We start from the raw sequence: 12,498 nt of genomic DNA, 5'->3' as shown, positions 1-12,498 counted from the left end.
CGAGGCTTTTGCTGGATCGTCGTATTGATTCCTTTACAGACTGTAACCACCTATCTCACGGTTGTAAGACGTGGTTATGGCTGAAATTTTACCGCGATTTCGTGTGCACCACAGAGCATCTTTTTTCGAAGGCGTCTCCGAAGATCTCTTGGCATCGGCTCAATTTTTTATATATTTACACAAAAATTTCACAAAATAGTCTTAAAATGTCACTTAAAATGTACAGAAGTTTATAAATGAATTACTTTTACCGTTGCTTCAGTAAAAATCACTTAAAAAAACGCTTTTTTTTACCCTCCGGACCATACCCCTCCCCACCCCCCTTAAAGAAGGTTCTCAAAGCACCTATGTCCTTGACGATTATATTCTCATTGCGATAATCGCGCTTCGCACTCAACAGTTACGTTATACAGGCTCTAATTTTTTAAATTGTGGGCTAATCGAAAAATTCGGCTAGAATAGTTTTGAAATATATTTGGTATCTAGTGAAAATTTTTAATGAAATTTTTGGATCGATGAAAAAAATAATTTTTTCTATTTTTTGAAAAATTTCCAATTTTTGAAAAGTTTATAACTTTTCTAATTTCCATCACAATTACAAATTTTATTTGGATAATTTGCAAGTCTTCTACCCATCTATAAAAAACTTTGACAAAAATTTCTATGATTTGAAAAAAAAATTTGAAAATGCTATAATTTTTTAAATTGTGGACTAATCGAAAAATTCGGCTAGAATAGTTGTAAAATATATTTGGTATCTAGTGAAAATTTTCGGATCTATGCAAAAAAATTTTTGTTGTATTTTTTGAAAATTTTCAAATTTTTGAAAAGTATATAACTTTTCTAATTTTCATAAAAATTAAAAATTTTATTTAAATAATTTGCAAGTCTTTTGCCCATCTATGAGAAGCTTTGACAAAAATAAACTCTACAGGAATGTGGAACGAAATCTTAAATATTTCAATTAGGTCTAAAGTTGTAAAAAAATGAAAAAATTGGGGCTTTCTTTCTCAATAATTTTTTCTTTAAAAAATTTTTCTTTAAAGTTTTATAACTTTGGACCTAACTGAAATATTTAAGATTTCAATCCACATTCCGTTAGAGTTTATCACCTTCTTTAGAAATCCGGATAAAACTCACAAGATATTTTCCTTATTATAGTATAAATTCGATTCAAATTTTTTTACAAATCGCAAAAATACGTTTCACCTAATTTCCTCTCAAAAAACCATATACTGTATTTTGTCCCAGAAAGATTCCGCGACTTCAAGGGTAGAATCTGCCTGATTTGAAGTGGATTCAGTATTATTGTAACCTGAAATATTTTTAAGTTTCGGAAATTCCTTCAAACTATTGCAATAAATGAGAAATTTAAGGGAATCTTTAAAAATATCCTTAAATATTAAAAAAAACTCCTTTGAAATCCTTGGATACTTTTTAAAGCTTTTGAAAATGTCTGATAACACAGCCACACAAAAAAAGTGTGTCGATCTGGTAACAAGACACACGTATTCCTATGGATTTTGGGGCGCTGAATTCAAATTCGGTGTCAAAAATCGCCCATCTTGCCATGGTTGAGCTATAACCTCAAAAAATGACGAAAAATCATGCACTGAGGCAAATAAATTTCAAAATAATGCCAGTGATGCAAATTTTCACTTCAAACACATGTCGACAACTGTGAAGGATCAACCCTTCCCCGATATCAACTTATTTAACATAACTTTATCCAACAGAACCTGACCTTACCTAACCTGAATTAACAGAAATTTATTGAACTACACGTAAAGCTCTGGAAGCATTTTTTCCCAGTAGCAAATTTGTGCTACATCGAATGGGTCAACTCGAGCCTAACCTAGAAATAAATCTAACCTAGCCTAACCTAACCTCACGAAACCTATCCTAACGTCAAACCTATCCTAACTTTAAAAAACCTGACCTAACCTAACCGATTACGCTGGCAACCCTGTCCTTGAGTACTTTCATATTTTGACATTAATAGCAGTAAATGTCTGTGATGGAACAACGATATCAGGGTAGATGGGACGAGGTCATGATGGCTGATTTTTGCTGGATGTTGAAAAGGGAAACGAATGTGGGTCTTAAACGTAAGCGTAACCCTTTGCATCGTTTCTTCGAAGAAAAAAGGACACGTTATAGCAGGCAGAAAATAGACTGATGTAGGTCTATAAATCAATTTAATTACGATAAAAAGCAAGATAAAATGTAAACACGAAAGATAGTATAAATATATCCCTTAAGTCTAAGAAAAGCAGAGATAAAAAATTTTTGAATAAAACTCTTATTCATTTGCATGTTCAAGTTACATTTCTACATTTTAATTGATACAAACATTGTCAGGTTAATTGAAATGGGGTCAATTCTACTTGTAGTTCTAAGTTTCTTCAAATGAGTAATGTGCGTCTAAATTTTTAACCACCTGTAGTACAATGAAATGAATTTTATTGTGTTACAACCGGAACACTTAAGTTAAGTTGCGTTGCGTTAAGAAAATTTCGTTAGGTTCTGTTAAGTTAGATTCATTTGTAGGTTAAGATCGAGTTAACCTATTAAATATAGCACACATTTAAGACTGAGAACCGTACGCTTACATAGCTACACGTGTGATTGAATTTCATTCGGCTAGGTTACGTTAGGTCAGGTTTTGTTAAATTAGGATAGGTGAAACCTCTATGTAGGTTAAGCCGAAGCTGAATGAAACGGTACCGCAAACACAACGTGACAACAAAATCAGTTTAATTGTGTTACGTGAAGTTAAGTTAGGTTTGGTTAGGTCAGGGTTTTTTAGGTTAGAATATGTTTGACCTCTTTGCAGGTTAAGCCCAAGCTGATTCAAACGGTACCGCAAACACAACGGGACAACACAATCAGTTTAATTGTGTTTCGTGAGGTCAGGTTAGGCTAGGTTAGATTTATTTCTAGGTTAGGCTTGAGTTGGCCCATTCGATGTAGCACACATTTGCTACTCGGAAAATATGCTTCCAGAGTTTTACGTGTAGTTCAATAAATTTCTGTTAATTCAGGTTAGGTGAGGTCAGGTCCTGTGGGCGTGAAGTTATGTTAAATAAGTTGATATCAGGCAAGGGGTGATCCTTCACAGTTGTTGACATGTTTTTCAATTGAAAATTTGCATCACTGGCATTATTTTGAAATTTATTTGCCTCAGTGCATGATTTTTCGTCATTTTTTGAGGTTATGGCTCAACCATTATGTGATGGGTGATTTTTGATACCGAATTTAAATTCAGCGCCCCAAAATCCATAGGAATACGTGTGTCTTGTTACCAGATCCGCACACTTTTTTTTGGCGTGGCTGTGTAATCTTTTAAAATACCCTTAAAATATATCAAATCCTTTGAAATCCTATTAAATTGCTGAAATCAATAAAAAAAATTTCCTAATCTTTTATAATAACCTAAAATATTTCAAATCTCTTCAAATATTTTGAAATGCCTTAAGGCTTTTTAAAGTGCTTTAAAATGCCAAAGAATTTCAAAAAAGGCCATGTGATGAGTGGGTCACGTGAGCAAATTCCTACCTTCCCGACACTTTTTTTATTTCCCAACTTACATGGACATAGGAAACACGGGACTAGGCGTGCCATCCTAACTTGGTCGAGCGGGGTTGAATCCACGGGAGGGGGGAGAATTCCATGAGTGGGGGGTGGAGCCGCCATCTTACGATGTGCCATTTGATTATGCGCACGACCATTTTTGACGACAAACTGTGCATTCAAATATAAACATGTGGGCGCTGCCATGTTTGTCGCGGGACATCAAAAGGTGGCGGACCTCCCCCCTCATTGCATCACCCCCGCAAAGACATGCCTAGTCCCTTGTTTCCTATGTCCATGCCAACTTATATTCACAGGAAGCGCCACAACGAAGTTGGGACATAAAAAAAGTGGCGGTAAGGTAGGTATGTTTCTTTACTTTCTTATGCTTTGGAATTGTACGAATTTCATGTTCTGGTAATGTGACCAACTCGCCACATGGTCTAAAGTAATTCAAATCCTTTGATCATTCCATCAACAAATAATTCTCAGGAACAGTTAAATAAACTTTTTTTAAATTTCCAAAAGTAATCCTTTGAGTTCTGTCAAATTTAATAAATTAAGAAGAATTTAAGTGAGTTAAAAAAATTGACAAGAAGTTCAAAGAATTTAAAGCAATTCAGGATAAATTAATAAGAATTCAGAGTTAATTAAAAAAACTCATTTCAAATCTCTTCAAATTTTTGATATCGTACAAAACATCCTAAAATCCTGGAAAATGTATTAAAATACCTCGTAAAATACATCGAGAACTTAAAAAAAAACCCTTACATTTATTCAAGTCCTCGGAAATGTTATAAATCCTGTGAAATCTTTACAAATATCTTAAAATTTTATATGTGCTAAAAAAATCGTTCTATATCTTCCGAAATTCTAGAAAATGCAGTATCTTAAAATATTTCAAACGCTTTGAACCCCCTTCAAATTAATGAAATTATCAATAATTTCTTGGAATATTTATAAATTACCTATAAAATTTCAAATTAAAAGCTCTTGAAATACCTTAGATGTTTAAAAATACCCTAAAACTTTGATATTCCTTCCAAATTATTAAAATATATTAAAAATTTCTCGGAATCTTTCACGAAACCCTGAAATATTTCAAAAGAATTCAAGATCTTCATTTAAAAAGTGACCAAAAACCAATTTGAGAAATAAGTGACTAATAGTGACTCTGCAGCCCTAATTATTTTTTAGTTACTTTTTACAACAATTCCCTGATTTCTGCCTTTTTTAAACCCGGCTCTTGAGGGCTTTAATCTTTTTATGAATTGTTTAAAGTTCTATTATCGGGATCGGTCTGTGAGGCCTGCTATTAAATTCGATAATCTTGAGCTCACCTTTTGAGTAGCGAAGCTGATCGAACGCCAGTCAATCCTCGCATCAACTTCAGCTTTTCAATGGACTGTTTTTCCTTAATAAACTTTTCGAACATTTTGTTCCACTCGGCTTCTCCGCCGATGTGACTCATTCCTGAAAACATTCGTTTTTATATTAAATATTTTATTAATTCAACAACATATAAGGGTTAATTACTTTTTGCATTTATTTGGCACCTACCGTAATAATAAAGATTTAATCTTATGTCGGAATGAGGTCGCACGTCCTTGGGGTCATCCAGCCACTTTTTAAAAAGCTCACCGGCCTCTTCGAGACATTCGGTGTGACCTACTTCACACGCCAGCTCTAGTATCGCCGATCTAAGATTTCTGTAAATGAAAATTATTCGGATGAGCAATTATTGTACAATAAAAATCTTGTAATTCCAAGCGCAATATTTAGAAAATATTCAGCGACCTCTATCAAATTTCGTTGTAATTCCAGAAACTGTTTGCAATCTCATGCAATTCCGTAGAATTCCAAGTGGCCGTTTTAATAGAAGAAAACAATTCCCGATCATTTCTCGGTTCGCAAACTTTTTTCACGGTTAATTAAATTTTAAAAATCGAACTCTAAAGCTAAATATTTTTCCATTTGAATTAAATGGAAAATGAAGTGCAAATTGAAGCACTCAAGGTCGAACTCATGAATTTTAAACTTTTAAAATTGAAGTTTAAAAGTTTTTTAATACAAAAATGTATTCAAATGCTCAACACCTTAAATCTATAAAATGCAGAGTACTAACACTTTTCAATTGAACATTTTAAAATTAAATGCATTTATTTAAAATTTTTATCTTTTATAAATTGTAAAGTTCAAAGATTTAGATTTCGTTCCAAAAATATAAATCCATCTTATCATTTTCAATGCTCTAGTTTGAATGACATTTCAAAAAAATTGTATTTAAACCAATTTAAGGTACAAACATTAAAACTTGAAAGTGGCAGTTTTTTTAATTGAACCATTTTTACATTACAAGTTGAATTATATTAATTTTAAATAGGTGGGATATTCTTTAAAATCATCTAAATTTTATTTCAGAGTCTTGAAAAATCTACAGATTGTTTCAATTTTTTCAAATTTAAAATTATTGTAAAAAGTTTTTCATAACTTCTAAATATCTTTTTAAATGTTTTGAATTCCAAATAATTTTCCAAAATAAAAAAAATTTATTTTCCTTGCAATCTAATTCAATTTTCAACAAAATATTTGAATTTTTAACCAAATAATTTTCCAACCAAAAATGGAAAAGTTAAATTTTCAGTAAAAAAATGTTTAAATTTTTTTATCTAAAATTATTACTTAAAGTTTTTTATAAATTTTAAATATCTTCTAAAATGAATAGAATTTCAAATAAATTTTCAAAATAAAACATCATTTTCAATTTTCCGAGCAATTTTAAGAAAATGATTTTATTCTTTTGAGGCCTTTCAAAATTCTTAAAAATCTAATTAATTTTTTGTTCAAAATCTGCAAAAATCTACATTTTGTTTTAAATTAGGCCATGACTATTTGCACTAGAATTCCGATATGAATAGCCGAATTTTATCGGAATGCACACTTCGTTTAAATGATTTGAAATAATTTAAAATTTTAAATTAGATTTTAATGTTTTTAAAACCTCTAAATATCTCTAAAAATTACTTGTATTGTTTTACAAATAATAAGCGTTAAATTGTTATTTATACATCAAATTTAACCAATTCCACTTACAAACTAATAATTATTTAAATTTATCAATTAAAATCGTAACATTCAAAGTTTAAAAGCATCTTGAAATTTTAATGATTCAAGGCTTTCTATTTAAAATAAGTCAGTTTCGAATTATTTACATTTTTTAAGAACTAAGGCTTTTGAAATCTTTTCTATTCATTTGAAATTAATAAAATATCTTTAACTTGAATAAAATCTTTTTAAATCTTTAAAATCTCTTGAAAATTTAAAAATATTTAGAAATTTTCGAAATCTGATATATGGTGTACACGCCTTCTTCAAATTTTTTAAATCCTTGCAATATTTATGAAATGTTCGAAATCTTTGTGAAATTTTGGTGAAATCTTTCAAATACTTCAAATCTCTTGCAATAGTTGTGAAAATTTGCTTAAATCTTTGTGAAATCTTTTTTCTTAGTTGAAATGCTTAAATTATTTAAAATCTTAACGAAATATTTTCAAATCCTCTAAAATGTTTTGAAACCATTTCAAATCATTTCAAATATTCGAAATGTTTAAAAATCTTTTAACTCGGGTGTGCTGTACCCCTTTACAAATCTTTGAAATCCTTTAAATTTTCGTAAAATGTTCCAATTCTTTTTAAATATTTCAAAACATATTAAATATTTTGAAACTTTTTGTCATTTTTAGAAATGTTTGAAAATCTGGTGCGCACTCAAAAACCGAGTGACGAAACCCTTTTCAAATTCATTATATGCCCATGGGTGATTCTAATTCTAAAATTGAATTAGGGATCGTCCATATATTACGTAAGAATTTTTTCTTTTGTTTATATCGCTGTGTCCTTTTCAACTTGATAAAAATATTATTTTCGTCTTTATTCAAACAACAGAAAAACGTCTTACGTAATATATGGACAATCCCTTAACATCGAAATTTTCGACTAAAAATTTTTCTAATTTCAAAATTAAATATCACAAAAAATGTATATTTTAATATTATGTATTAGCAGGGACGTAATTAAAAACTTATAGAATTATTCCAAATATTAAAGTTATTATTATTAAAGTATTATTACTTTGTTACGATTTATTTAATTTAATAAATTATTAATCAATTTTATATTATTAAATTAACAGGCAATTTGTACATATTTTAATATTAATTTCAATGTATTGCAATCTATTAGATAATCGTTAAAGTCTATCAAAAAATCATGAAAATCTTTTTATTTATTCTGTAATGAATAAAAGATAAATTATAACTTGATAAATAAACTTTTTAGTAGCAAGATTTCTTCTAAGCCATATGTTTTTCACATATATTATCAATTGCCGAAGTCGATAAATATCAGCGAACCTTTTTGCAAGGAGGTGATTGACTTTCAATCATATGCTAAGTAGAATAAGGCAATTTTTGTGTCTATTTAAAATTCGAAGCTATTAAAATTTGACAATTTCATATTGAAAAATAAATTGAATCTTTCAGTTAACACTTCTGAATTTCTAACATTTTAAATTTTTATTACATAATAAAATTATAAGTTAACATTGAAGCAGATTAGGCACATATTTCAAAATAAAAAATTAATTGAAGTAATATAAAAAAAAAACTGAAAAAATTGTAGTCACAAAAAATTGTGATATTAAAACTTTTTTATACTCAAACTTTTTAAAATTTCAATTATTTGAAGAAAATTTAAATTGCAATTTAATTGCATTTGTTTTAGAATTATTATTCATTCTAGAAAAGTTAGAATCCAATATTTTTCAAATTGAAATGATTTATTTGTTTAAATCTTCAAATAAAAATTGGACAATTTTAAGATCTTGTATTGCAAATTCAAAATTCAAATAAAGAATACAAAACAATATTGCTGTAATATGATTTCACTTTTTGAACTTGCACAATTTTAAGCTTTTCAATTCGAAGTTGCTTTATATTTACACCTAAAATTACTAAATTTAGAACTGACTATCAAGGCTTTTAATGAAAAATTTTGAAATATTTATAGCGAAATGGCCCTGGAATTTTGAATATTTAAATTTGAAACTACAATATTGTGAAATGCAAAATTTTAAACCTTCAAAAATTAATGTTAAAAATAATTCAAGAAAAAACTTTAGTTTCAAGGCCTCAAACATTAAACTGTTATAAAATCTCACATTGACAACTATAACTTTAAGTTTAAATTATAGAAATTTTGAAGACGATAAATCTCCCGGTGTAATATTTCTCCCTCGGGTAGTGAAAAGTTTTTTTGAACCAAATATATGATTGTTTGATTTAAATAAGCATACTATTTGTGAAAAAAAAACATTTCTTTGTAACAAATTTTTTCCAATGAAAATATATATTAATTTCTAAGATGCTGCGTATTGTTTACAAAAAACACGTAACAGAGTTAATATAATATTAATTGATACAGAGAACAATTTACACAAACAAAAAAAGTCCTTTTGTCGTTTAAAAAATTTGAATAGTTACAGTACAAAAATAAGCACGCCTGTTTATTGAAAAAAATATTTAATGCCTGTGAAATTGTGAAATTATTATTTAATATTTAATAATCTTTATAATTTATAATAATATTTTTTTTCCATTTTCGGGGAGTAGAAAAAAGAATTTCAAGCAAAAGCAAGTGACCAATGTTTAGAAAGAACGATGAATACCGATCATCACATTTTTTCAGCTATCAATAATAGAAATTTATGGCTAATTTGCATTTTAAAGACTTATAAAATCCATTTCTATTGCCAGAACATAAACTCTGCGCACCTGGTAGCATATGGGCCAGGGGCATATGCGTAGCATCCATGTCAAATTTACAACTAAACGTTTTTTTTTTGTACAATTTTTTCCCTTATTCTTGAGGGAAAAAAATAACCCGTATTTTTTTAATTTTAATGTGATATAAAGAATTTCTGAAATATCGATTTTTTTATCTGTCGCCCCAAAATAATTGTTTCTTTTTTTAATGTTTCGTAAATTTTCCAGTTTTTTAACTACAAAAATTACACCATAGGAAAAATAATACACTATCTCTCTGATAGTGCAATTAGGTATACTTACAAGTCTTATGTTGAATGATTAAAAATACAGTTTTTTAATCATTTTTTTGCAACAGTTTTTCAATAATTCGTAGTATTTCAAAGTGGGCGTGTCCAAGTCAAATGATTTTTTTTTGTAATTTTTCATTGTAGTATCTAAATTATTGTCTTTAAACTTGAAAGTGGACGATTAAATATTTTGTGAAATAGAAATAATTATATATGATTCGACAATTTAAATTCAGTCTAGTATCCTTTATGTGTTTTTCCGCAATTATGATGAATTAAGCCAGGAAACGCGCGCGAGTCGTGCGCATGGCCACATATAATTATTTTTATTTCATAAAATATTCAACCGTCCAATTTTTAAATTTCAGACAATATTCTAGATACTACAATGAAAAATTACAACAAAAAAACATTTGATTTGTATATTCCCATCTTGAAATAATACTAATTGTTTAAAAAAAAATTTGCAACAAAATTTAAAAAAAAACTGAATTTTTAATCAGCAAACATGGACAATTTGGATTTTTTGTGTCGACTAATAAAAAAATCGATATTTCAGACATTCTTCATATCAGAGTGAAAGTTATTTCAAAAACATATTTCTTCACTTGAATGCAATGTTTGTTGGGCATACATTGCTTAACTCTATTTATCAAAGAAACATATCTTCCAAGTGAATACATTATTACTTAAGTGAACAAATTACTTTATTCGACTTGATTAATATTGCTTTTAGTCGATGAATTACTTATTTTGAATAGAATGTTTTTAAATTCAAATTCTCAAAATCATTGAATTAAAGAAATATTTATTTGAATGCGAAAACAAGACTCAAGGGAAGTAGATTTTTAGATTTAAAGATATTGATTCCTTGAATCAATTGCCTTACATTCTGAGGCCCAGCGATTTTTTTTCAAATAAATGGTACTCAAATACACGACTTCTTTGGATACATGCACGAGTTTCTTGCGTTTAAACAATATTCAATACAATTAAATAAACTATTTTTTTTTGCTCAAAGAAATGGAATCAAAGAAATTAATTTCTTTCGATCTAAGAATTTTTTATCAGTGTAATCTACACTAAAAACTCGAGTAATATGTACACTCGTCAAGTGGTGATTCAAACAAGAAAATTCTGATAAAAATATAATAAATTTAAATTAAATTCTTAGAAAACACTTACAAAGTAACTTGATTATCAACGGTTTCCACTTTCCAGAGAACTTCATGGTAGACAGGGTCCACCAAGTTTCTTACATACTCCTACAAAAAGTTATTATTATAATTAAAATAATTTAATTAATCTCTTTATCAATATTATTGCCATTTTATGATGTTAATGTCCGAATTTCGACATTTTTAATTCATTGAAATTTAGATGTCAAAATGATCACTTCGAAAATATAATTTTTGAATTAAATGAAAAGATCTACCTCAGCCCAGATTTGAACTGAGCACGCCACTATACATGAGTGGAACGTCAACCAATTACACCACCGAAGCTGCCGCAGGTCTATACTTGTTCTTTATAGCTAAGGTAAACCGACCATTACTGGGACAATCTAAAAAGTATGTCTAATACTGGGACAATAATAATTATCGTTGAGTATCTTTAATATTCCAACATAAATCATAAATTAAAAAATTTTCTAGTATTTTTGATGTTCTTTTGAATTTGTTACCACTATTTATTTTTCTTCTGACAAGTTATACATTTAGTAAAAAATAATAAAAAAAACATTCCTCAAAATGTGTGAATGAACCGCTGCAAAATAGGCCATTTTTTTATTTCAAAATTTTCCACATAACTTTTATAGCCATGTACTAACGAAACATCCTACACTAATAGAAAAAGTAATGTTTTTCACATTTTTTTATGTTTAAGAATAAAATTCAGAATTTTTTAGCGATTTTATTCAATAAGTCTCAGTTTCGGACACTGCAACGTGAGTGGTACAAAATTGCGTTTCAATTACTGAGACGGTCACTTTCGCCCTGTTTTTAATTTAAATTCGCAGTATTGTGCTAGTGACATATTGAAAATATTGCTTATAAGCTTCACGCTTGCCGTTCAATTAATTATTTAATTTTTCACTACAAATTAGCAAGTATGGATTAAAATTTAATATTATAGACTAATATTAACTGCTTGAAAGAAAACTCGTATTTTTGGCATAAAAAATCATTCTTTTTGGTTGAGAAGCCTACTATTATATTTTTGATTTAGAATTCGTCTTAATTAAAATTAATACTAAAATTGGAAAGTGTGTAAATCATTTCAAATATTTTTTTATTAAATATTTTATTGTTTGCTTGAAAATTTAATAATTCTCTTTCAAAAATTAATTACTTTGTTTAAAAATGAAACAGTTTTGTCCAAAATTAATCACATACGGTAAAAAATTCAACTGTTTTGTAGAGACTTTGGTCGAAACTTTTTTTTTCTATCTTGACTGACAAATCTTTTTTGATTAATATTTCAACTATTTTGTTGAAAATTCGTCTTTTTGGTACGAAAATTGATCGTTTTAATTATAAATTTCATCTTTCTTGATCAAAAATGCAACTGTATGGTCGAAAGTTAATCTGTTTAGGTTGAGGCTTCAACAGTTTTATTGAAAATTCGTTGTTGCTTTTTTAATTAATTCAACTGCTTTAAATTTGTAATAAATATCTTTTTGGTTCATATATCAACTATTAAATTTTTTGATCAGAATTCACCTTTTTTGGGTTACCTTATATTTCAATTTCCTAACAAATTGTTCAATTTTAAAATCAAAAAGACTAATTTTCTACCAAAAAAGATGAATT

The 12,498-nt window shown here is 28.3% G+C and overlaps 1 protein-coding gene across 5 annotated transcripts in view; it reads right to left on the bottom strand.

Moving 5' to 3' along the window:
* The window catches only part of LOC117179105 (glutamyl aminopeptidase-like), an 82,411-nt gene that overhangs the window by 4,431 nt on the left and 65,482 nt on the right, over nt 1–12,498 (bottom strand). For all 5 annotated transcript variants that reach the window (XM_033370776.1, XM_033370775.1, XM_033370772.1 and 2 more), the window contains 3 exons: nt 10,871–10,950; nt 5,134–5,282; nt 4,914–5,046 (listed from right to left, as the gene is read on the bottom strand). In XM_033370776.1, the coding sequence (XP_033226667.1) occupies nt 4,914–5,046; nt 5,134–5,282; nt 10,871–10,950 (362 nt within the window). The remainder of the gene's footprint in view (nt 1–4,913; nt 5,047–5,133; nt 5,283–10,870; nt 10,951–12,498) is intronic.

Source organism: Belonocnema kinseyi, chromosome 8, assembly GCF_010883055.1.
Source record: "Belonocnema kinseyi isolate 2016_QV_RU_SX_M_011 chromosome 8, B_treatae_v1, whole genome shotgun sequence".
Classification (NCBI taxonomy): Eukaryota; Metazoa; Arthropoda; class Insecta; order Hymenoptera; family Cynipidae; genus Belonocnema; species Belonocnema kinseyi.
The sequence above is the reverse complement of the archived record's forward strand: the minus strand, read 5'-3'. Positions and strand labels throughout refer to the sequence as shown.